Source organism: Lepisma saccharinum, chromosome 1 (assembly GCF_977018435.1).
Source record: "Lepisma saccharinum chromosome 1, izLepSacc3.1, whole genome shotgun sequence".
Taxonomy (NCBI): Eukaryota; Metazoa; Arthropoda; class Insecta; order Zygentoma; family Lepismatidae; genus Lepisma; species Lepisma saccharinum.
Window position 1 is genome coordinate 182,069,811 of NC_139229.1, and position 25,410 is coordinate 182,095,220.

General features: G+C 39.0%; 2 protein-coding genes across 2 annotated transcripts in view; one reads left to right on the forward strand and one right to left on the reverse strand.

Annotated features, from left to right (window-relative positions):
- The window catches only part of l(1)G0020 (RNA cytidine acetyltransferase l(1)G0020), a 63,884-nt gene extending 51,362 nt beyond the window's left edge, over positions 1-12,522 (forward strand). Inside the window, exons 18-20 of the mRNA XM_083143905.1 lie at positions 2,583-2,816; positions 10,890-11,026; positions 12,385-12,522. Coding sequence (XP_083000031.1) covers positions 2,583-2,816; positions 10,890-11,026; positions 12,385-12,475 — 462 coding nt within the window. The 3' untranslated portion in view covers positions 12,476-12,522. The remainder of the gene's footprint in view (positions 1-2,582; positions 2,817-10,889; positions 11,027-12,384) is intronic.
- Positions 12,523-14,355: 1,833 nt separating this feature from the next.
- msps (msps cytoskeleton-associated protein 5) overlaps positions 14,356-25,410 on the reverse strand; it is a 124,189-nt gene continuing 113,134 nt past the window's right edge. Inside the window, exons 35-36 of the mRNA XM_083143879.1 lie at positions 20,765-21,096; positions 14,356-15,160 (exon numbers count right to left, since the gene is read on the reverse strand). Of these exons, the coding sequence (XP_083000005.1) occupies positions 15,050-15,160; positions 20,765-21,096 (443 nt within the window). The 3' untranslated portion in view covers positions 14,356-15,049. The remainder of the gene's footprint in view (positions 15,161-20,764; positions 21,097-25,410) is intronic.

A 25,410-nucleotide genomic window follows, 5' to 3' on the forward strand; every position in this document is an offset into this window, starting at 1 on the left:
TTTTATGGTGTGTATTTGACTTTGAACGAAGTAATGTTATTTTCGCCACCAGCTTTCTAGTTTGCATCAAGGGCAACATCATTATTCTGCACCTTTTGGCTAATTACGACCATGAGAATGAGTGATGATTATATGAAATTGATGAAGGGACACTCGCAAAGAAGACCCATGCCCAGGTCAGGACTCAAACCTGGGAACTTTGGTGGTGAGATAAGGTTGACCATGTAACTTGCTGGGCCACTGAACTGACACCACAAACTGCAGTCATCAAAACAAAAATAAAGACCCTAAGGACCAATTAAAAAAAAAACTGACAAATTACAGACCACGATGAAAAAACTGACTACTGATTTTATTGACCATTTTCCATCTTTGTCTCTCAAACACTAAATGAGAAAACACATATGTCATTCCATAAAACATTTACTGTACTTACTCATGTACAGGGTGGTTCAAAAAGTCACTTAACACCCCCGGTACAAGGCCACTGCAGCGTGCAACATGGAAATGGTGATGACCAATCGTTATCAGGCCAAGGGGAAACCACATTGACGCCACCCACATGGTCAGCGGCCATCTTGAATTCAACTTCAGAATTTTAAATGGGAAGTGGGTGATATGATATATCAGATCTGGCTAGAATTTCACAAGAAATGCAATGGTGAGGGTTTTTTCGACGTATCTTTAACCAGTAAAAAGTTATGACTGAATTCTTGTACCAATTTGCTCCTTATCGAGGTGTTAGAAAAATGCCTTAAAATTTGTTTAGCACATCGGTAATGCATCAAGATCAAAGTGATGTCTAGGGAGAGAAGTTCGAATGGCATTGCACACGATTTTAATCGGATACATCCACAAAGAGCTGCGCATTATGAATGGTTGTTGCGAACAATTTACATTGTGACCCTTCCATTGAATTAAAAGTCCTTCACAGTGACAAGGCTAATGTTTATGTTCATAAGGAAGTTCATAAACAGAATATGCGACCCTTGTCATCTGATAACTAACTGTGGACATAAAAATGCTTCACAACGTTCCCATAGTGTTCTGGTGTTCCCCCCTATTAAAAAAAAAACTGTAAAAAGTACCTTCTTCCATAAGCAAGGATGAAAAAAACTGTTTATTTAACAAATCCAAGTAGCACTAACCATTTAAGGTTCCGTTGATGGAAAATTGACTAACCAATCGTATTCCACACAGCATGCCACACAATTAACTTACTAGCACTAACCATTCAGCTTTGATCTGATAACTATGGGTTATCAGATAAAAAGCATCGAATATTCTGTTTATGAACTTCCTTATGAACATAAACATTAGCCTTGTTACTGTGAAGGACTTTTCATTTAATGGAAGCGTCACACTGTAATTGTTCGCGACAACCATTCATAATGCGCAGCTCTTCATGGATTTATCCGATTAAAATCTTGTGCAATTGCATGCGAACTTCTCTCCATAGACGTCATTTTGATCTCGATGTGTTACCTATGCGCTAAACATATTTTAAGGCATTTTCTAACACTTCGAAAAGGAGCAAATTGGTACAATATTCAGTCATAACTTTTTACTGGTTAAAGATACATCAAAAAAATCTTCACCATTGCATTTCTCTTGAAATTCTAGCCTTATTTGATATATCATATCACCCCCTTTCCATTTAACATTCTGAAGTTGAATTCAAGATGGCGGACATCAAGATGGCCACCGACCGTGCGGGGGGCGTCAGTGTGGTTCCTTCTTGTCCTGGCAACGATTGGTCTTCACCATTTCCATGTTGCGTGCTGCAGTGGCCTTGTACCGAGGGTGTTAAGTGACTTTTTGAGCCACTGTAAAATGCCCACTTTTTTCCTAATTTTTGCCCCCACAAAGTGTGGTGTGTATTATGCACGGAATAATTTGGACAGCCAACATGAAACCACAAATGTTTTCTCTTTGTCACTAGGTATAACATGTGTATATCAACAGGCACAAATAAAATTACTGTACCAGGTTGGATTTATTAGTAATAATAATTTTAGGAAAACACTATAAAAGTGAAATGGCCGTTTACCTTTGTATCAGAGCATTTTGAGACATTGAGAAAAGCAGTACCATTCTTGTAGAATTCGAACATGGGAGGTCAGCGGTATTTGTCTGTTGTGGGAGAAATATTGAAAAAGAACATCCTCAAAAATCATGGTGACTCATTATATACACTAGACAATATTCTCCTCTTGGTCCACATAGCAACAGGTGATGCATTCAATAGGTATGATGTAGTTAGCTCTACACAACGTGGAAACACAAGTGCACATTATACATGCGTAAATACGGTACTAACACTTGGAGGAACTCCACAAGTTTTTGTTGATGCCAGTAACTAGTCATTTTTTATGTTTGTGCCTTCTGTCCAGGTGGTATTCAATTTCTCAACAGGTGTTTTGTAGTTTCACAAGCAGGTGATCCTCTGACGTAGATTGCTGCTACTGCTGAAGTCTTACCACCAGTTTATGTGCAGAACTATCATCCTTGCAGTTTCCATCCCAGACACAGTGTGTGTATTGGAAATTGTATTTGCGTGCTAACTCCTCGTGTCTTTCCAGGCTGTAATGTTGGGGCTTGGTCTTCAACACAAAACAGTGGATGACCTTGCTGGAGAACTTGAATTGGCTACCTCCCAGTTGAAGGGACTGTTCAACAGGACCATCCGGCGAATGGTGCAGTGTTTCAATGACATCATGGTGAAGTCTATTGAGAGCTCCCTGTCTCAGCAGAAGAGCATTTCCATGAACCCAGTCGAGAAATCAGTGGAGGACGAATTGGAGGAAGCTGCTAAGGTTAGTCGGTCACAAGTACTCTTGGCTATTGGCAGATTTTTTTTTTTAAAATACATGATATCAGTTTTCTCCTTTATGTGTTCCCTCTGCACATCACCAGTGAAAAGTGTACTTCATTCTATCTATTTGCTTATATATATACAATATATTTTTTAAAAAACTACCAAGTTTGTATGATCACTGTATGTGATCGCCCGAATGTGACCACCGGCAGTGAGATGGACATATGATTCATCCATTGTGACAACTTTCTTCCATTTGGAACCCGCCAGGTACTTTTCGTACAGTTTCACAATGCGTACATATGAAAACTTAGCATGGAAAAGGGCCATTACATAACCCTCCCAATACCGGTTGATTTTCAGCGCCATTTGATAACATTCACTACCAACACTCGCGCACCTACAAGGTCACACACAACACTGCTCCCACCAGCAGACCCATAGTTCCAGCATGATACACCAGGTGGCAGCACTGAATCGACAATAAAGCGAACAACCTCTGTAATCTTAGGTGAATTCTGCTAAAAATAACACTTAACACAGAAGTATTTTTAAAAAACTGGAAAATCATGGTCCTTACCCATTGGTGGCTCAAAGCTAGTAAGCACAGGTAGGAGAAAAAATTGGTCACAAGAATAGAAGAGCAACACAGAACTTCTGTGCAGGAAATCCGTTATTGCTAAAAAAATATTTGCCAGGTCTTCCATAATGACCATTTAGAGATATGATCAGTTTGACCGGTAGTCACTTGAAAGGGCTCTGCTGTAGACAGTTTGGCATCTCAGAGGTTCTAGAATACATATTGAGATCATTCTCTCCAGTATCCTTTCAACACACCATTGGTTGCTGAAAACTTATCGTACATCTCCTCGATAGTCTTAAATGTTAAGAGGGTCATTATTGACGATGCAGCAGAAGTTTCATTGCACATGACACACTAAACCTCTGTTCATAAACTAGAAGTGTATATTTTAGAAAATGATTCACTGCTGCACCACAAAATTTCCATAAACTTCGCAAGTTTGTGCTTCTGTTCCATCTATAATCACAGCTGTATAACATGGAATACAAAAATAATATTTTTTAAATGTTGGGAGCTTCATGGTGGACATGTATTTGTCTCTACTGCAGGCATTGCTCTCCTCCACAGTTCCCAAGCTTTTACCTTCATACAGATTGATTCCTAGTTACCATGAAGCGAAGGAAATATTTGCTCTTAAATATTTGTATACAGGAAAACCTCATTAATACGAAGTTCAAGGGACCAAAAAATGCCAACTTCGAGTTATCCAAACTTTTCAAGATGACGCCTGTTTTTCAAGTGTAAATAAAGTAAAGTATAAATTACCAGCTCAACAGATGTTTTATACTTCATAGTAGCTCAGAAAATAAGATTTATATGTAAGTTTTAAGGAAAGTGTAAAAAATGTTACACAAAATGAGGACGCGGATCTTACGCGGACACACAGATTTCAAGGGGACGGGAACACCATTTATCCTGCATAGTTATACAACCTGTTATGCAAAGGATGCATATTGTGGGAATGAAAATAGAACATGAAATCATTTTCACCACAAAAGTCTTTTAAAAAACTGTATTTTCTTTCAATTGTGCACAGTCGTTGCTCTTCCATGAAATTCTTACAATTCTATTCCATAAGAAACCCGTTTGCACGGAGACCTACGGAAAGGAAAACAATCTCTCATTTATCGCAAGAAACAAAACTCAGAAGAATCTCGACAGCAGTCACACTGGCACGAACAAAAGACACAGACAGAATGAATATTGGATTTTATGTGGGTTCACTAGAACATTGTCTGTTACAGTATTAACTGGTAAGAAAAGATTGATTATCCTGAGAAACAACACAACCTTTCTTGGCACCAGAAGAAATAAAAAAAATGGAGCTGTAAATTTCGTTCTGGTTCCGCTGTCTAAAACACATCGTAAAAAAAGTCACGTTTTCATTGCTTCAGTCAACTTCATATTCACTCCTCCCCCTTTCCAGGGAGCAGTCCAAACTCTTCAACTTGCATTGTAATCCACCCTGAAAAAGGACACGCAACTTGCGATCTGTTTGCACCGAATGTGTATCCTAGGACACATTAAACATCGCCACACTTGATAATCACTCTCGTTTGGATTCCACTTTAAAATGTATATTTAGTCCCGATTAGCTCATCAGCATAAAATGAACTCAAAACAAGCTTGAGATCAAATTTAGTTATCGTCAAATCATAACAGCTTTGCGAGATTCAAAACAATGATGCTTTTTCCTTTATGACCAATCAGCATTGGGCATACATGCCCACACACAAATAACCACAGACCTAAGTACAAGGGCCATGAGGTTAGCATCAGAAAAAGCTTGTGAGAGCCATTTTCCCAGAGACTTATCCCCCCCCTCAATTATAATCATGGGTAATGTTTACCAACCATTTGTTACACTCATGGGAGGGGTAGAAGTGCTTTATTTATAAAGAAAGAACAATTTTTAGGCTGACAGTAGCCATCTTGAATACCAAAAACCATGTGCTCCAAATCACATATTTATTAAATCTTTTTATCTTTTATTGAAAATCAAAGATAACACTTACCCATAGGTAAAATAATGCCTAATTTACGAAAAGTAAATTCATTTGCAATTATCTGGCATAATTAAGCCAGAAAAGGTGAAAAAACACTTTTGTTTACACTTTTCAAGCAATTGATAACTCTGCCATCTGGTGAGAGAAAGTGGAACTCCCACAGACAAGGAAAAGTCTCAGAGGACTCCATCTGGCCAATGAGAAACCTTCAAGGCTGTGACGTCATAGAGGAGACTTTCAGATGGCCAATTGTGTGTTTAGCTTGGCATGCGAGCTCACTTCCAGACCCACCTGAGAGCAGGTCAGATGTGAAGTTGCTGGCAAAATTCAGTGGGTTAATAGTCGCGTGTGCCAGTAACAAAGGATTCACAAGGGAAACAGGGATCTAAGGTCCAGATATAGTAATTATGGACCTAAGTGTGTGTGACCAAGTGGGATATTGTGTCCAAGACAGTATCTAAGAATCCCAGTGCAAATTTTGGCAATGTAGTGAGTTTTTGAGTCCCTCATCCAAAGTGAAAGCTCAGACCACATGGTCGGCAAAACTATAGCCATAGCAGCATCCATGGAACATCAGTTAATATCCATTTTGTTTTCAGCCATCCATGCCAGGAAAGCTCACCCATCATTCCCCAACTGCTTTTATCACTTCAAGGAAGTATGAATTTCCTATTGTTTAGTGGAGTATACCCCAAAAATGGCCATGTGTCGGGATGTGGCTATTGAGTGTGAAATAAAGTGTGTGTCCCCCAGGTATGAAAGATATAATGTCCAATCGGCTGGTATGTAAGTACAGAATCCTTTTGTATATCTCTTTTGTGTGTTATATACAGTGAAATGTTCATGTTTGCTGGTGGCTATGCTATAAGCTGTGTTCTTTATGAATAAATGTGTCATTCAAAGGTGCCTGACCTGTTATCATTGCAGTGAATCATGAGACTACCAAAGCCTCCTCTAGCTTCCGTTTCTGTAATTCAGGCTAAAGTTCGTCTATTGCTTAACAGGTCTCTCAAGGGATACCTGTTATTATACGGAACACCACACGTGGAATAGGGTCTGCATGTGGCCGCGTAAAGCGTGGCTCTCTTTCTTCTCTCTCAACTAAGCAAAACCAACCAAACCATCAATAGTACGAGGGCAGATCGGAAAGTAATGCACAATAATTTTTTGCGCAAAAAGTTTAATATGTAACAAAAACCAAACAAATCACAAATGAACTGACATCTTTGACCTACTTTTCTACATAGTCACCAAGTTTCTCAACACATTTCTCCCATCGTGGTACCAGTTTCAATATGCCCTGTTCGTAGAAGTCCGTTTGGTTGGAGTATAGCCATCTGCGGACTGCTGATTTCACTTCCGCATCTGTTGCAAAGTGTTGGCCGGCCAGGAATTTCTTCATGGGACTAAACAGATGAAAGTCCGATGGTGCCAGGTCCGGACTGTAAGGTGGATGCTGAAGCACCTCCCACCCAAATTTTGTGAGTTTCTCATGAACAAGAGCAGCAACATGGGGACAGGCATTGTCATGAAGAAGTTTGACACCATCAGAATTAATGTTGCGGCGTTTGTCACGAAGGGCACAACACAACTTAACCAAAGTTTTAATGTAGGCTGCAGCATTCACAGTGGTCCCGTGTTCAGCAAAGTCCACCAATAACACACCAAACATGTCCCAGAACACTGTCACAAGCACTTTCCTAGCAGATTGAGTCACTTTGAATTTTTTCGTACTGGGGAACCAGCATGTTTCCACTCCATAGAGGCCTGCTTGATTTCGGGCATGTGGTGGTACGCTCACGACTCATCACCAGTGACGATTCCTTTCAGAAAGTCATGCCCTTCTGCGGCGTAACACGTTAAGTGATCTATGCTTGTTATCATTCACTGGCCCTTGTGGTGGTCTGTCAGGTTCTTAGGCACCCAGCGAGCACTAACTTTATGGAATTTCATCGTGTCATGAACAATGTCGTACACCAGACCATAGGAAATGTTGAATGTATGCGATAAGGTTCGCAGGTGCACACGCTGGTCGTTCAAAATTGCTGCCTCAATGGCACGGATATTCTGCAGAGTTGAAGCTGTTACCGGCCGCCCGGAGAGTGGCGAATCACTAAGGTTCACACGGCCCTCTTGAAAGAATGCACACCACCTGGAGACATTGCTATGGTCCAGACAGTCGTCCCCATACATGCCACGCATGTCCCTCTGAATTTCACTCTGTGTATACCCTTTGACCCACAAAAATCGAACCACACTTCGCTGCTCTTTACACGTGGACGACAGTAACATGCGTGCCATGTTTGTTTCGTAGTTCAGGCTTCTCTCGCTAGAGATGCACAGGAAAAAAAAATACCCTCTGTGGTGCAAACTTCAAACTCTCTAGTCGTGCAATTTCAGCATTCCAGCTGCAATAACTGGGGAGAAAAAAAATATTGTGCATTACTTTCTGATCTGCCCTCGTATAAAGTAAAAGAGGAAAGAACTTACATAAAGTCAAAGTACAAAAAGCTTTATTATATACCCCCCTTATACCTCCATGCTGGATGAGTCATTGATGTTATCGGCAAATGACAGCTTCTCAGATGCTAGACGAAACACTGGCGCCAGCTGCAGCGTAAACACAATGCGACCAACTGGAAGTTAGAGCAGCAGGTGGTAGAAGGGGAATCCTCCGCATTTTAATGATAACACAATTGTCGAAGACCGAACACTTATCAGCAGTGTGAAAAAGAAAGAACTGATCCTTGCTTTATAGTTTTACCATGCAACAGACAATAATACGAGCAATATTTCCTATCCAGACAGCTGTATTCAAAAAAGAAAAAGGGACCTGAATTCTGCAATTATCGCATTGCCAAGCACACCAGTGGCAGAAAATGAGTTGTTGTAGAAGGACGGAAGGGGGCACCTTTTTTTTCTTATCCTACAGTTTTTGTTCATTTTGAAGAAGGTATTCAGAACTGGTTGCTTCATTTTAGACGCCAAAGGAAAGGAGAAAATTGTGGCTGAAGCAATTAGCATCGACACCCCCCCCTCCCCTCCCTGTTTGCTGATAGGAAAAGAGGGAGAAGTCACTCGGCAACAGAACTCTTTTTTGGCAAATTTTATGACGGGCACAGTTGGGAAATGTATGAAGCGGGAAGAGGGAGTTACAACATACGTAAAATCAGGGTAAACTTTTGCAGAAACCTAGGTGATAACACATTAAGTAGGTTGACGATCGTTAGTTGACCTATGTGGCTTTGATTATCTGTAACAGTTTCCCTTTTTTATGAAGTTATATGGGCACAAAGAACACGTTTTTAATGAAAGTGGTTACCCAAAGTTGTCGGCTACCAGGTCAAGAGTTGCTCGCTCACAGGAAGCTGCTGAATCTTGAGCTAAGACCTAGAGAGATGGGCGAGACTTTTAGCTGCCACACGTCTTGTATTTTGAAACATTCCTTGACCTGCGATGCACATTGACAAAGAATGCAAGTCCAGCAGGCATTTTGGGCTGCTTTCCTTGAGTTGTCAGCAGCTCTTAGGACAAGGAAACATGTCAATGTCAAGTTAAAATAACATCCAAGCTCTCTCCACATTCGATCTTCTCGTGTAGACTTACAGAGGTGTCTACTTCGAATTAAGCGAAACCAGTTTTGCTGAAGAGTGTTGTAAACAACTTCGTATTAAAAATTATCCGTACTGAAATACGTTATAAATCCTATCTTACCGGCTGGGGAATGGGAAGAACTTCGGATTAACGGGTACTTCGTATTAACCAATATCGTATTAACAAGGTTTTCCTGTAATGTTATTCTCCTTGGATCTCAGTTTTATCATGCTGTGCGCCAAGCAACAATGCAACAAGTTCCAATGAGGATAGTGGCAGTGACCACTGAAAGTAATAGAATAAACTAAAAAAAATCAGTTTATCCTTTGCAGAACAGAATTTTCCACTGCCATTTGAGCTAGATTTCTCTGCTTCTCTTTCTTTCTATGTTACTTGAGTTACTTATTTTTAGTGTGAAATTAATATGCTCGTGTGTGGCATTTATAAATTGAAATCTGTTGGGGAAATTTGTTAAATGCTGACGAGCATGAAATAGAATAGTTGAAAATAATTTCAAACTAAGCTTAATGGCCTCACACAGATTGCTGTGTGGTTTTTACGCACACAGCTGGAAAATGGAAAGTATATGTGTAAAACTTTGAATGTTTGTAAATGCTCGTGCCTAGGTTGCTTTTTGCCCAGTAGCCAGGGAAGCCAATGGTTGTTTTTCCTCAACGGTATCCTGTTTGAAAGGTAGGGCCTTGCCCTGGTGGTTGGGGGTGGGCCGTTTGTCGGAGGTATAAATACTGAGTTCCGACTTGTTACGGGCTCTCCGATCTCAGAAAGTTGCCATCACTCAAAAACTCCGACAGTTGCCGACTCTTAAATACTCTGATACAACGCCCGATGAATTAAGACAATCTTTATGGATGCTTAGAGATACACAGAGAGTGAGCATCATATGTGTTAGGGCTATGCTAAATAGTGTGCTCGTAGCTCAAATAAGATGTACTGCACTTAATGAGATGGCGTAGGGACCTCCGTGTGGTAAATTGCGGGGGCAAGTTAGCGCTATGCTAAATAGTGCACTCGTAGAGTGGAGTCCTGATAAGTGCATTTCTCTGTGATGAGGCAAAAGTCAATCTGGAGAGGTTGTTAAGGGAATGTAAGGAAAATATGTATATACGGCGAAGGGTAGAGGTGTAAATAAAGGTGTATATAAAGAGATTTTCCGTGAGATGTAAGTGATCATAACAAGATGCACCTAATGAATGGTTGTTTATTTGATGTGAATGGATGTACGTATACATCAGATATATGAAGGGAAGGGGGGGGGGGGCAGTACAATACAATTTTCTTTCTTACTGTAATAATGTTAACATCATCGATGTTGCTGCAGACACATATGCCGTGTCTCACTTGAACATAAACAATTAAATGTAGTGTAGTTGCTTTTGCTTGGTTTGTTTCTAAGCATGTTGTGTGGCATATTGCTTGCCACTTTGGCATGAAAGTTTCCAAGATGGCCAGTCTTGGGAAGTATAACAACTAGAAATTCAGAGACTACCATATGCCATTTCTTTTTGTAGTGGAAAGTGATGCATATGAGGCGTTGCAGATATTAGGGGCGAACTCAACAAAGGTCGATTTTTCTTATTGTTTTATCATATACACTGAAGACTGTAGAAACTCGTGCAACATCTGACAGAAGTTTACCTCACCTCTAATTCTCTGAAATTTGGTTTAGAATAGGACAGACATTTGGGAAAATGCCGATTCCTCCAACTTATATTTTGTGGGTTCGCCCTTAATATCTGCAATGCCTCATATGGTACTGCAATTGCATCTTAATTATAAACCCGAAGGTTTAATTGCATCTTAAATTCTAATGTGTCATCAGGAAAGAATATCGTCATGTTAACACAATATTTTATTCTATCCTCTGTAGGAGCTGAAAGAAAAGCAGAAGAAAGAGCTTGAGAAGCTGAAAACTGAAGAGCTGAGTCACTATGCAATCAAAGGATCAGAGCATGAGTGGGAAAAGGCTTTGTCTGGAGGTGCCAAAGGACTTATCTCTGTGAAAAGGTATGTAATATTCTATGTTGGCCTAGATATAAAGAGCTTACAGTTTCTCTATATATGAGGGTGGATCATTAAGTATCGCACAACATTTTTTTTTTAAAAGAAGTTTAATAGGTAAGACAACATAAATTATACACATTGAAACCACATCTTTTAGCTATATTTCGACATAGGAGCCAAGTCTTTCAACACATTTTTCCCATCGTGGCACTAGTTTCAATATACCCTGTTCATAGAACTCCATCAATTGGGAATATAGCCATCTGCGCACAACCGATTGCACTTCTTCATCAGAATTGAAGCGTTGGCCACCTAGGAATTTCTTCATTGGGCCAAACAGATGGAAGTCTGAAATGTTGAACCACCCTGACAAGGTTCCGAGATGGATCTGCCGGTCGTTGAGAATTGCCTACTCAATGGCTGTAACATTCCATTCCAGCTGTTACTGGTCGCCCGGAACGTGACGAGTCAACAAGGTTCACACGGCCTCCTTGAAAGAATGTGCACCACCTGAGATGTTGCTACGGTCCAAACAGTCTTCCCCATACACACCCAACATTTCCCTGAGAATTTCAGTAGGGTTTTGTCCTCTCGCCCACAAAAAATGAACTACAGCTCTTTGCTTTTCACACGTTGATGACAATAACATGCGCGCCATCTTTGTTAAGTAGGTTGCGCTTCTGCCGCAAGAGTTATACCTGATCAAACAAATGCAGTCTCCAGCGCGAACTTCACACTATACATCTAAAATTTCAACGTCCCAGCCACAATAACATCATGAGAAAAAATTGTTGTGTGATACTTAATGATCCAACCTCGTAAATACTACTATTGTTCTTTCTTAGGACTTGTACAAAAGTAGCACCGATTTCTGGTTGCCAATTATTTGAAATTAGCAGAAGGTGGACCAAACTTAAGTTAAAATATCAAGTGATCATGTCATGCATGTTAGACATCCTGGCTACATCTTTGTTTATTCATTGAGAATTAGCACAAGACTTGAACTAATCTGATGGCTAGAATGTAAATTATTGAAAAATGTGTATGAATTACAAAATGTGGCATCCTGTACTTGAGGAAGAAGAACAAATATGTTCAATAGTCTGTTGTTTATCAGACAGACTTAGTTTAGATTCCTCAGGCACCATGTTGTAAATGTTAAAAGGTTATTTTCAAGTGTATAAGCATTCTAACCACTTGGAACATTTCAGATGCATTAGCCAAAAGAGAATGGCAAGATAATAACCAATGTGCATGTGACTGTTATTGGAAATTTAACAACATACACAATAGAGTAAGCACCCATCCCTCTCATATCCATGGGAACTGGAATCAGTTGATAATGTATTTTTTTTTTTTAGTGGTGAGAAAAGGCTGCCTCCCCTAAATGACATTGTGGAGCAGAAAGAACCATCCTATGGCAAGAAAAAGAAGAAAAAGCAACACAAATAAGCACGAAACTGTACATTATTTTTAAAGTAAATTGTTTTTGTATAAGATTTTGAAACTTTATTAATACCTTGTTAATTTTATATGTAGCAAGTAATATGCATTCTGAGTGTCTCGCACAATCACCAAAATTCATAGCATGTGTACTGCTACACAACAGTAGTAGCAGAATGATTTTTTTTTTCTATTGTCACTTCATCGGGACATTCAAGGGTTGGAATTTTAATACTGGCAACACTTCTGTAGAAACACACAGAAACATAAAAGGTTTATTTGTCTTGCACAACATGTTATGGTAATTTTAAATTGTAGCAAGGGGTGTTGGTACTTTGAATTTTTATTCAACATTGCTGCTTCAATTTAAAATCTCATGATTAGATCAGTGGACAGTGACATCCCAAGTGTTCTCATTAGTGCATGACTGCATGTAGTGCAGAGGTATGATTAATCACTTACCCTGTGCTGCTGCTATTAAAATTCCAGCACTCACAAAAGCCCTATCTAGTGAGTGTGCAATGTGTTGACCATAGACAAAATTACAAGTTTGTTGCAATAAGTAAAAATTTGCTACATCTTACCTACTAAATTATGAACTTTGGGTAATTTTATTATTGAATTGTGACATGTGTACCAATCTAAATTATGCATGTTGCTGCAAGTTAGTAGTTGACATGTCCTATAATCAAGCTTTATCTTTGTGTGCTACAATTCCTAAAATAAAAAACTTACGAAGTGGTCCTTGCACAATCAAGATTAACCTTTAGTGGACGGAGGTGATATATATATCTATATATCTCCCAACACCACATGGTACACCACTTTTTTAAAAAAATTAAATTTCACATGTAATTATGAGTAGCAAGCAACACTTATGCAACATGCACAATGTGCGAGAATTAAGGGTCCAGTGGGGACATGGTGGCAAATGCCAGATTTTCGACCACGTGGCAGCAATTAAAGTGCCACCATTTCTTGAAAACTATAAAAGATATTTCAGTTGTTTTTTGTTTGATAGTATACATCTAAAGGTATTACATATTCAAATTACAAAACAACATATACATTGTTACTATTATTAACAAGCAGCATTTCCTGGGTTTGAATCGCAGCCTGGGCATGGATATTTATTTGTAAGTGTGCATTCATCATATCAATACTCATCCCCATCTTCACAAATTAGCCAAAAGTGGCACAAAAAGCGAAGTAAAATAAAGCAATCAACAAGCAGCATTTCAAAAAGTCCTTTGTTTCCCTTGTCACTGTGGGATAAAAGTTAAGAATTATTCAAATTTTCCGAATGCAGGGTTTTTCCCCTCCCTAAAACGTTGGGGCACATGCGTACATATCCTCAGTGATCCTTTGTTGTGCTTACTTCCAAATTCGGTCCATCCAGCATCCATAGGGCTGATGCTAAAAGCAAAATTACAGATATTAGTTCGTAAGCAGCAGTCTTATACATTTTCTTTCCTTTTTTCAATGAAACTTTGCATGGTTGAAGGAATGTACCACTGCTACAGATTTTTTCGTTCACTTTGGTCTATTGAGGTGTTACAGTTCAATTTGAAAAATTGCAATTTTCTTCTTCCTATAACACTGATTATTGGGAGGCACAATGTATACATTTTACCTCAGCTAAAAGCCCCATCTCTAAGAAAGCAAACAAAACCAATATCATCTCTATGACAATTAGTTCTCAAGCTGCAATTTCTTTTGTAATTCGCGACAAGTTTAGAAAGCACACATGTGTGAGAAGGTCCCATCCTCGGAGGCTTTATCTGCTAAAGGTTAATCTCTGTTTGCATGATACTACTGGCTGACCCCTACTTCGCCCAGATCCATAGTGTTTTTCAGGCTAAGTCCAAATAAACAGATCACAGTTATTGGTAATTAGTTTTTATTTAGTACTGTAGATTTAGTTAATGAGTGGCCAATTTTGCTGATTATTACAAAGCATTTATTATACACTGGATATGGCCACTATACACAATTTGGTACTTGACATAAATATTGAAAATATGTATATATACACAGGACAAAAACTATGGAGGACAAGTGTCCCATTACATTCTTGCCATATTTTTAATATTAAAAGACATTCTTTTAATATAGCTTACAATGCTATTTAAAAAACTGATATAAAAATCTTCCCTCCTGACATGATTCAACTCCAAAATGTCTTTCTCCAAGAGTTAATTTGAAATTTCTGATAAAACTAATACAAGTGATTTCAAAATACAGCAAAGCTGTTTCATACTTAGTGCCTAGCCCTTAATTATCTGACAAATGAACTAAAATAAATAGGGGCTAGGAATGAATAAATGTTCTCCACAAGAAGCAGATGGAAAGTTCATTTGTTCAGAAAATAAATCTGGTAACTACTGTTAACTGAGTATTGTGAGTCTTAAAATATGCCTGGGAAGTAGATGTTGCATCTGCTCTTAGACAAGAATGCATTTTCTTATCCCCTCTTTTACTGTTTGTTCAAAAGTTTTGTCTGTGAAGCTGTTGCATACAGCAGGATTACTTGGTGCAACATGTATTCCTCTACTAGCATAACAAGGGCGTGCAGAGCCAATCTTATCTTGCCGCACTCTTAACTTTCTCCAACCTCTTGCGGAGGGCTTCCACATCGGATGTGTTGCTGCTGATTCCATCTGTGCTTCTGCTACGGGGCATTGTACACACCAGCTGCAAATAAATATTGAAAAAATATCACATGCTGATTTTCTATAGTTGCTTCAGAAATACAAGATGTTGATAAGTTTTTCCTTTGCCTTCTTTGACAGTTGTTACTCTGTGGCTGAGGGCATGTGATTGACTTTCTGGTTTGAATCCCAGCCTGGCATACTTTGTGTCTATCCTTTCATCAATTTCATCCAATCATTACTCTTCGTTGTGATGAGCCAAAACTGGTAGAAAAGTGATGCTAAATAACAAAATACAAATACCGTATTTACGCGTGTATAATGCGCACTTTTTTCCAAAATGTTTGCCCTTCAAAACTGTGGTGCGTATTATGCACGGAATAATTCGGACAGCCAAAATGAAATCACGCATTTTTTTTCACTGTCACTGCGTATAACATGTATATATCTACAGATTGCCTTTCTTTAGCAATAATAATTTTAAAAATAACTTTTTAATGCGAAATGGCCGTTTTCCATGAGTTGTCACTTAGTAATGGAAAGTTTTGCGACATCGAGAAAAGCAGCACCTGTTCTGGCGGCATTCAAGCACGCGCCTACCGTCACACGGGAGACGTATCAAGCGGTATTTTTCGCGGGAGAAATAACTTCCACAAAAATTGTTTTCGCCTTAGACATGGTCATGAACAGAGATCGGGCGAAAAATACGTTTTTTGCACTCATTCCCTTCAGAAGCACTCTACCGCTCGCAAGTGGGTCTGATCTAAAAATAAACACCAGACCACGCTTCAGTTATATCCAATAGCACTTGACCTCTGCCCTCCCCTCCCCCAAGCGTACCAATGTTACCCGCAGCCGAGGGCTGCTACCCAACATGCCAGGCTTGTTTTGCCATTGTGATTTCGTTTGCTCTTGGATACATGAGAAGAGATTGATATGCTTGGATGTTATTTTAAATCGACTTTGTAGCGTACAACTTTCGATAATCGCTTTCCTTCTAAACGTATTCTTTGTTCCCTGTAACACTTCATAAAGTAGTGAAACTGTTATAGATAAAGCCACATAGGCCAACTAAAGATCGTCAACACTCTTAATGCATTTTCATCCAGGTTTCCGCAAAAGTTCACTTCGATCTTACTTGCATCATAACTCCCGTTTACCACTTTCTACATTTTCATGACTGTGCCGATGTCCTAATATTTGCCAAAAGTGTTCCGTTGGCAGTGACTTCTCCCTCTTTTCTTCTCAGCAAACGTTTAGGGGGGGGGGGGGCAATGCCGATTGTCTTCTTGCTCGTGTGTGCACACAGGCTTATTACAGGCAAGGGTCGAAGTGGACCGCTCTTTCTTTCCTTTGACTTCTAAAATGGTCAACCAGTTCTGGATACATTCTTGAAAACGAACAAACACCATAGGACAAGTATAAAAAAAAATATTAAAAAAATGCCCCCCTACCCAGCTTTCTCCGCCACTGGTCTGCACGGCAATGTAATAATTGCAGAATTCAGGTCCTATTTTTTCTTTTTTTAATGCTATTGTATTGACATATTGCCCGTATTATTGTCTGTTGCAAGGTAAAACATAAAGAAAGGGTTTATTCTTTCTTCTTCACACAGCTGATAAAAATTCATGCTTCGACAGTTGCGTTATCTTTGAAATACGGAGGATTTTCACTGACCACCTGTTGCTCGAACTTCCAGCCGGTAGCCTTGTTTTTACGCTGCAACTGGCGCCAGTGTTTTGTCTAGCGTCTGCGAAGTTGTCGCTTGTGGATAACAGCAATGACTCATCCAGCAGGCAGGCAAGTCATTGTTTTGTATCTCGCAAAGCTGTTTTGATTTGACGATAACGAAATTCGATCTTCAGAAAGAAAAAGAAGAGTTAAAACAACATGTTCTGCACCTTTATCTTCAGAACCTCAGTGTGTAAGCTGCGAACGATTTTTTAAAAAATGCTCAATGTATAAGCTGACACCGATTATCGTCGATTAACGTGAGAGTAAATAAAGATCTCACATTTTGATATCTCAAAATGCGCAGGTTTCATAAAGCTTGTTTAAAGTTCATTTTATGCTTTTGGGCTAATCGGGACTAAATATAGTTTCACTTTAGTGAAATCTAATTCCAAACCAAAATGATTATCGAGTGCGACACTGTTCAATGTGTCTTAGAATACGCATTGGGTGCAAATAGATCGCAAGTTGCCAGTTTCCTTTTTCAGGCTGGCTTACAATGCAAGTCGAGGAAGAGGAAGGACTGCTTCCTGGAATGGGGGAGGGGGTGAATTAGAAGTTGGTCGAAGGAAGGAAAACGTGACATTTTTACGACGTATTTTACACAGCCGAACCAAAACGAAATTTACAGCCCCTTTTTTTGTGCCTAGAAAGGTGAGATCTTCCGAGAGATCTTATCTTACCAGTTCATCTTGTAACAGACAATGCTCTAGTAGACCCGTATTAAATCCAACATTCATTCTGCCCGATTATCTCCTAATAATCGTTTTTGGTGCAAATTCCAATAACAACCCCTTCGAAATAACTACCTTTTTCCTGGGAACTATGAAAGGTCGTTGTATCGAGAGTTGACTGTAACAAATATGAAGGTAAAATAATTACGTCAACACTTACCAAATAGAAATAATTACTGTATATTTACTGCGATATTGCGGCTTGACTCACGTAAATAAATAAATAACGTTTACACTTAATTTCGTCATTCACTCCCAGTTACTAATACAAGCAGTCTGAAATGTCCTCACTTCCATCCATCTTGTTCGAAATTCCCGTTACCGGTACCTTAAAACTTTTGATCATCATTTCAAGTTAGATGGAGTTCCATGCCTCACGAACCCATTCACAAACAATCGGCAGTGACGCACGTTTCACCCTCCCGTTTGATGCGAGTTCATGCTGCCTTGATGTCATCCATCTATTGTAAGCATCACGCACTGCGACCTTGAACGGAAGTTCAAGGTTGCGTGGTGAATACATCAGCTACGAAAGCAAGAAAAAGATCGTTTTTATGATCTACTGATTAATTGTAAATGAAATACGTAAATGTTAGTCCGACGCTAAGAAAGCCATTTCTGGAACCTGAATTGTACTGCGCATTATATACGAGATATATTTTGTTGTTGCTTTTCCCCATCAAAAACGAGGGTGCATATTATACACGCACGCGCATTATACACGCGTAAATACGGTACCTTATTGAAAATGAAAAATTTCAGCATTACCTACAGCAATAGCCTTCAACCCACACCCACCTAACATTTTTTCCTGTAAAAAAAGCAACATAAAGCTTTGATTAAGGCGTCTGCTCTTTCTATTTCAGTTATTTTACCTCTCACGTTAATCAACCATACCTCATATCTAGGATCTCTAGAATTCGTAGCATGTTAACTGGCCACTGCCATGGAAGCTAGCAGCAATTTACTCTGACACTCACTCCGAAAATTTGTTTAAAATTACTAGCCTACATTGACAAGCAGGTGCAACACAAAACAAAACTTCTTGCATTAGTACTTTTCAACTACTACAATGGAACCTCGAATTTGTTTTTCAGGAAATTTTGCTCTATTGGGACTATGAGGAGTGAACATGTAATGTGGAAAAATGTAAAATCTAGGAACATAAAATTGAGGTTCAACTGTATTTGTTTCCTTTCGTGGTTCCTGATACATAACAGAGTGAAACAGCTTTATGTTCCCGGATTTTACATTTTCTCACAGTTGTAAGTTCTTTCACTTCGTCCCCTGAAAACTGTAAAATCGAGGGTCTACTATAAAAATAATAATAATTTGAGAACTTTCGCATGACAGATTTTTACAGCAATAACATTAATTTTGAAAAGCACAAGTGCAAATCACAATGCTAGGTTCTTTTAACCTTTCAAGTGAGAGGATTGCATCCACAACACACACTGTATTCATAGTTTATTGTCATAAGTGTTTCTACTACTTCAGGTTAATGAAATGGATGAGGAAATAATCATAAAACAACAAGCTTGTTTTGGATTTTAACCAAGGTTCCTTGATTTTGTGGACCATTGTGATAACTACTTTTCAAAAAAACAGCACATGTAGTTTTAGTACAAGTGTATTGGTATTGTACGAAGGGGTATGAAAAAGTTTTGCCTGTTGAGGTATAATTTGTTTAATAATGGAAAGATTGAAACAATGAACATACATATAGTTTGCCTGTAGTGTCCTCTACTCAGAGTTACCCTTCCACACAGTTGCCATCACGTTCGATGCATTTGTGGCAGCGTTTTATCCAGCCCTCAAAACCAGTTTGGAAAAATTTCACAGAACAGTCCCTGCCCCACCGTTCAGAGCTGTTTGAACCTCCTGTAGGTTCTCAAATCTCATCCCACGAAACACAGACTTAAGTAGTTAAGTACAAAGTGGGAGAAACCGAAAGTGCGGACAAGTGAAGGAGTGGCAGGCCATCAATGTCTATGACTGACGACAACCACCACAAGGCTGATGAGCTCATTCGAGTGGATAGACGCATCACCATCCAGGACATTTCTGATGCAGTGCACATGTCCTATGGGTCAGGACAGGCAATAATTGATAGTTTGGGATACCATAAAGTCTGTGCTTCGTGGCATGAGATTCGAGAACCTGCAGGAGGTTAAAACAGCTCTAAACGGTGGGGCAGGGAGTGTTCTGTGGAATTTTTCCAAACTGGTTTTGAGGGCTGGATAAAACGCTGGCACAAATCCATCGAACATGATGGCAACAGTGTGGAAGGGTAACTCTGAGTAGAGGACACTACAGGCAAACTATATGTATATTCATTGTTTCAATCTTTCCATTATTAAACAAATTATACCTCAACAGGCAAAACTTTTTGATACCTCCTTGTATTTTGTTATTTTACTTCATATTTCTGCCACTCTTAGTTAATCAGGATGATGAGGATGAGTGATGATTAGATGAAATTGATGAAGGGACTCTCAAAAGCTGGAACCTAAACCTGGAAGTTCTCAGTGGCGAGATCAAAAGTCAACCGTTTGGCCACTGAGCAGGTGCAAGGCGTATTGGGAAAGTAAGCACTATTTTTATTCGAACTTCTAATTTTTTATTTCCTCTTGGAATGAAGAAGCTACCCGAGAAGATGGATTGGGTCACTTCTGCACTATTGTTTTGATGTATTTGTCTATTTTAAAAGCAACAAATGGGAAACTGGCTGAAAATCCATCAGCACAATTGTGAAAGTTTAGTGAAAATGGCACGGGAAACTGGTCACACATTTCACACTTGTTGTTAACAAACAAGTGCAGAACATTGTCATACACTGTGATTCTGTGCGCCAGACCTGCTTATTATGTTTCATCTATCTTTAGTTTCCTATGTCTCATTTTATCATGTGAACTGTCAATCTCTATTGTTGATAGAAAAGGACATGTACCATCTGTTTCATAATGTAAGTTGTTTACTCGCTGTTGATTAATTTGTGAATTACACACCTTTACTAATTACTTTTATCGAGTTGTTTTGACCTCTGCACTCCATGATACTAAAGAACCCACACTCAACAAACATGTAAATTGATTTCACTCTAGTTGTGTCTAATGCCTAAATTTTGCTGGTATTATAGAAACTAGCTTTCTTTAGCATAATGTGAAGCAGGGAATACTTACCTCTTCAGCATCCTGATTGCTGTTGGAATTCTCGTCAGCATTAATTCTGTTGTCAGTTTGGATATGTTGTGGCTTCAGCTTTTGGTCCAAGTGGGTCGGTGTAAGACCTGCTTGAGCCTGAAGTGTCCGTAACCTCTCCAGATAATACATGGCACTTCTTGAATTGCCGTCATTCAGTAGGTCTTCAACGGAGCCCGAAACACCAGTCTTCAGATTGTCTTGCATCCCAACCCCTCCAAAGCGTGCTCGCATGGCATGGAGGCGATCTAAATACGGAGCTCCACCTTCCCCAGATTCGCTGCACGGTGTGAGGGCTGCAGAATCCAACATGCCTGAAAAAAGAAATAAATGATGATGTAGGTGCTGTGCTGCAGTATTTATTTGGTCCGTCAGTTCCATATACATTTGACATCACTTATCTGATGAAATGCCTTAACTACAATAGGATTATGTTTCATGTCTGTGTCTATGGTTATTGAAAAAGAAAAAAGTGTGGGGTAATGCTTCTGGCATTTGTGCCTCTGTCAGGATGATAGGGATGAAATATGAATTTATTTGGCAATACCAAAGAACAGGGTGGCTACAGACAAGAAGAAATGAAATTCCTTTACTTTTCCAACACAAATTTTGTATTTTCCCCTGACAATTTTAAATTAAGTCCACATATTTCTACATGGAAATAATAAACTCAAGCTATTGTTAATGACTGCAGAAAAAACATGAAGCTTGAGAATTAATTTTCTTGGGCAAGCCTACAACAAATATCGGAATTGACCTAGAATATTCTAGCTTAGTGTTCATCTGTCGACGTTAATGCCTCATACTAAACAAATCCCAGATTCGATTACCGGTGTCGACTTATTAATCGAGACTAGATTTCCTGGACATCTAAATGTTTGGTTGGTTGATTTGGTGGTTTAAGTGCACTTTATGCACAGTAAGGTAAGGCTAATCGGGACTGGACCTACAGTTTAAAGTGGGATCCGAACCACTATGCCATCTGCCTCCTCTGGGTATTAATATATTTGTGATAAACTTTGTTCTATTCTTTGAATATTGGGACATTTTTTGTTAGTTGTAATATAATGCTAGCAATATTTTTATAATATTTAGTCATGCCTTTTGGAAGGGGAATGTGTCACTCCAACTATCCAACTAAATCAGCCAATGATCGCATGCATGAACGGGGCCTGAAAGTTTGTCTGACAAAATGTCATACCACATCAGACAAACGTTGGATGCATAACAGGGTGAATATTTTTTTATATATTTTTTTAAGTGAGACATTTTGTTACAATTGCATATTAGTTGGATAATGATATGCCAATATCACATCCATCAATGGAGCCTAGTCATCCAACAAGATATGACCCAAAAAATAAGATTGCATAAAAGCCCTCATTTGTTTGTTCCTTCAGAATGTCCAACAGTGTCTGTCATCTGTCGGATGGTGCCAGAGTGGGTACACCCCTCTCTCTTTCTGATCAAGAGCTATAGCTCCCATACAGATGTGAAAAAATTATGTCAATACATTTTACATTTGATATTAGAGGTTCATCAAATGTGTGTGCCCCTATGGAAATTTCTCCTCCCCCACCTTCTATCACTTGTTTCTGTCACCGTGGTTGTGTCCTATTCATAATAGGAACCTAAAAGTTGATGCCAAGGGTTGGAAAAAAGATATCCCGTTAAACTGCAGCACTTCATTACAACCTCTTTAAAATCAAATGCCTGGCAGGTTCATTGTCATAGATCAGGTCAAAATTCCCGGACCTTTTTTGACCTCTAAAATTCCCGGACTTTTCCAGGTCTGTCACCACCCTGAAAGAAGCACTGATGTAAAATTTCACAATACCAATATTCTACCAAATACTCTTTGAAAGAAGTCCCATGCCATGGTCTTGCAGTCTAAAGTGTCAGGCCTTGGGCTTGGGCTATGGGATGCATGCTGGTGCGAGTCTCCTGGTTGAGAAGCATACCAAATTTTCTCCTGAGAATTTGGTGGGACCGGAGCCACCTAGAATCATGATGAAATTGGGGAGCTACAAATGAGGAGTGCACCCTAGTCATGGGAAACCTACAATGACTGGGGGTTCATTGTGCTGACCACACGTCACCCCATAACTGGTTGTATGCCTCTGATGAGGCTGGTGGTCGGTAATTTGACCTCAGGCACTGTTGCACCACAGTTTATATTTGTTCCGTAACACTAAAACCACAGAAACGGTCATTTTGACTGCTGTTGAATTTCAAATTGCTTTTAAGACGTTAATATCTTTTTGAATCATCTGAAATTCCTTGACTTTTGTTCCTTTTACGTTGAGAATATATTTTTGATTTAAAAATTTTTAAAAATAAATTTATTATGTAGTTATTCATCCAAATACCTCCAACTGCAGGAGCAATCAATATGACCGCTGTGCCATTACCCTCCATTTTTATGCAAAGGTAAACAGAAAAATGCAAACCTCCTTTCGGGAGATGTATTACAAAATTCGCCTTCAAGCTACTGCCACCTGGTGTGTCATTTATTAGACTTATCACTAGGTGGCAGCAGCTTACAGGTGAACGTTCAATCTCTTTGTTTGAGCCGAATAGGGAGTTGCGAGACTTTGCAAGCACTGTTTTTGTTTGTCATCTGATCTGTTCTTGATATTTGTTTCTCGCACACGTGAGTGATTATTGTGCTCTAAAAATGGCTGAACATGGACTATCAGCTGAAGATATATCAAAGTATTTAGACTCAATTCAGGGCATAGATGCTGACAATTCCGATGGAGGTGAAAGTGAAGAGGATCCCAATTTTGTTCCACTAGAACAAGACATTGAATCAAACCAGTCATCAAAAGATGATGAAAACTAAGCAGCGCCTGTTTCTACAGTGGCAAAAATTACATACCAGGAGCATATATCACTGTTGATGAACAGCTATTTCCTACAAAAGTTAGGTGTAGATTTGTGCAATACATGGCAAACAAACCAGACAAGTTTGGCATTAAATTCTGGCTTGCAGTTGATGTCGACAGTAAGTACCTGATAAAAGGTTTCCCTTATTTGGGTAAAGATGAAGATTGCCCAGCAGATCAGCCTGTTGCAGAATATGTAGTACTTCGCTTGATGGAACTCTTTGTTGGAAAAGGAATAAATGTCAGAACAGATAATTTCTTTACGTCAAGGAAACTCGCTGAAACCCAGAAAGCTAAGAACACACACTACCTTGGTAGGAACAATAAGACGTTCAAGAAAAGAAGTGCCGCACCAGGTAAAATCATCTTGTCTAGAACAGTATTCTACAGTTCTTCTAAGTAGTGCTGACAGCACACTCACTGTGTACCAAGGAAAAAAAACAAAAACGTTCTAATTCTCAGTTCCATGCACTCAAACATGTGTATTGCTGGTGGTGTAAAGAAACTTCCGGAAACTGTCAACTTTTACAACATCACAAAGTTTGGTGTAGATGTAGTCGATCAGTTGGCTCGTAAATTTTCCATAAAACCAGCATCGCGAAGATGGTCAGTTCATGTATTCTACATTTTGGACCTAGCTGCTCTCCATGCATATATTTTGTACAAGAGTGCAACTGGCGAAAATTTTGGTCGTCACCTGTTCCTGATGAAACTTTCTGAAGAACTCCCAAGAAGGAAGCAACAGAATCCCACAGCCCAATCTACAGATTATCTCCTATGAGGCTTCAGAAAAACGACAGCGTCGACAGTGTCAAACATCCAAATGCAGAAACAACACAGGAGACTTATGTGAGCAGTGTGGAAAAGCAGTATGTGGAAAATGTGTAAAAATTGTTAGAAAATACTGCAGCAATTGCATTGCAGATGATGCCAATTAAGTAAATTTATTGTTATTGCATGAAATAATTATAATTTTTATTTGTATTCATGTTTGTGAAAACAAGGATGGGGTCATGTATTCATTTCTGTGAAATAAAAGGTGTGTACTGAAACAATTAAAAAAATATTAAACAAAACTATAAATATAACCCACTTTTTCCATGGCGGTGAATTTGAACCCTGTCGCGGTTCTAGTTATTAAAAAAGTCCGCGGTTCTAGTGTTAAATAACATGAATGGTTCATTAACTTCCTTAATGTACGTAAGCAGGTAACTGCAATGCATTTTACTTTGGAAAAAAAACTGCACATTTAGACACTAACTTAACAAAACAAGAGCATATGAATTGTATTATATTTTTTTATATCCAGAAAATAACCAAATGGCAGAATTTTGCACTAAATTGGCTATTGATAGATATATAGGACAGGTAAAATTTTACCAATAAATAACACACCAATATGTGCCTGTTACAGTCAATAAAAGTAGAATACTGATTAACTTGTCCCATCCCTACTATCTGTACTGAATAGCATTTCTGACACAAAATTTGTTCCATTTCTTCACAGTATTTAACTGGTATCTGTCATTGTTTGTACACAAGAATATTTCCATCAGCTGACGTTCATAGTTAAAATCATAGGTGGCAGTTAGTAACCACCTCTCGAATATTATGAGGAAATAAAAAAAAAAATTGCCCCAGTTGTTATTAAACAAGCATTTGTGTCAAAATTTGACAGTGTTACCTTGGGACCTTATTATACATTCTTCAGAGATCTGTGGCTAAATAACTTAATATTTT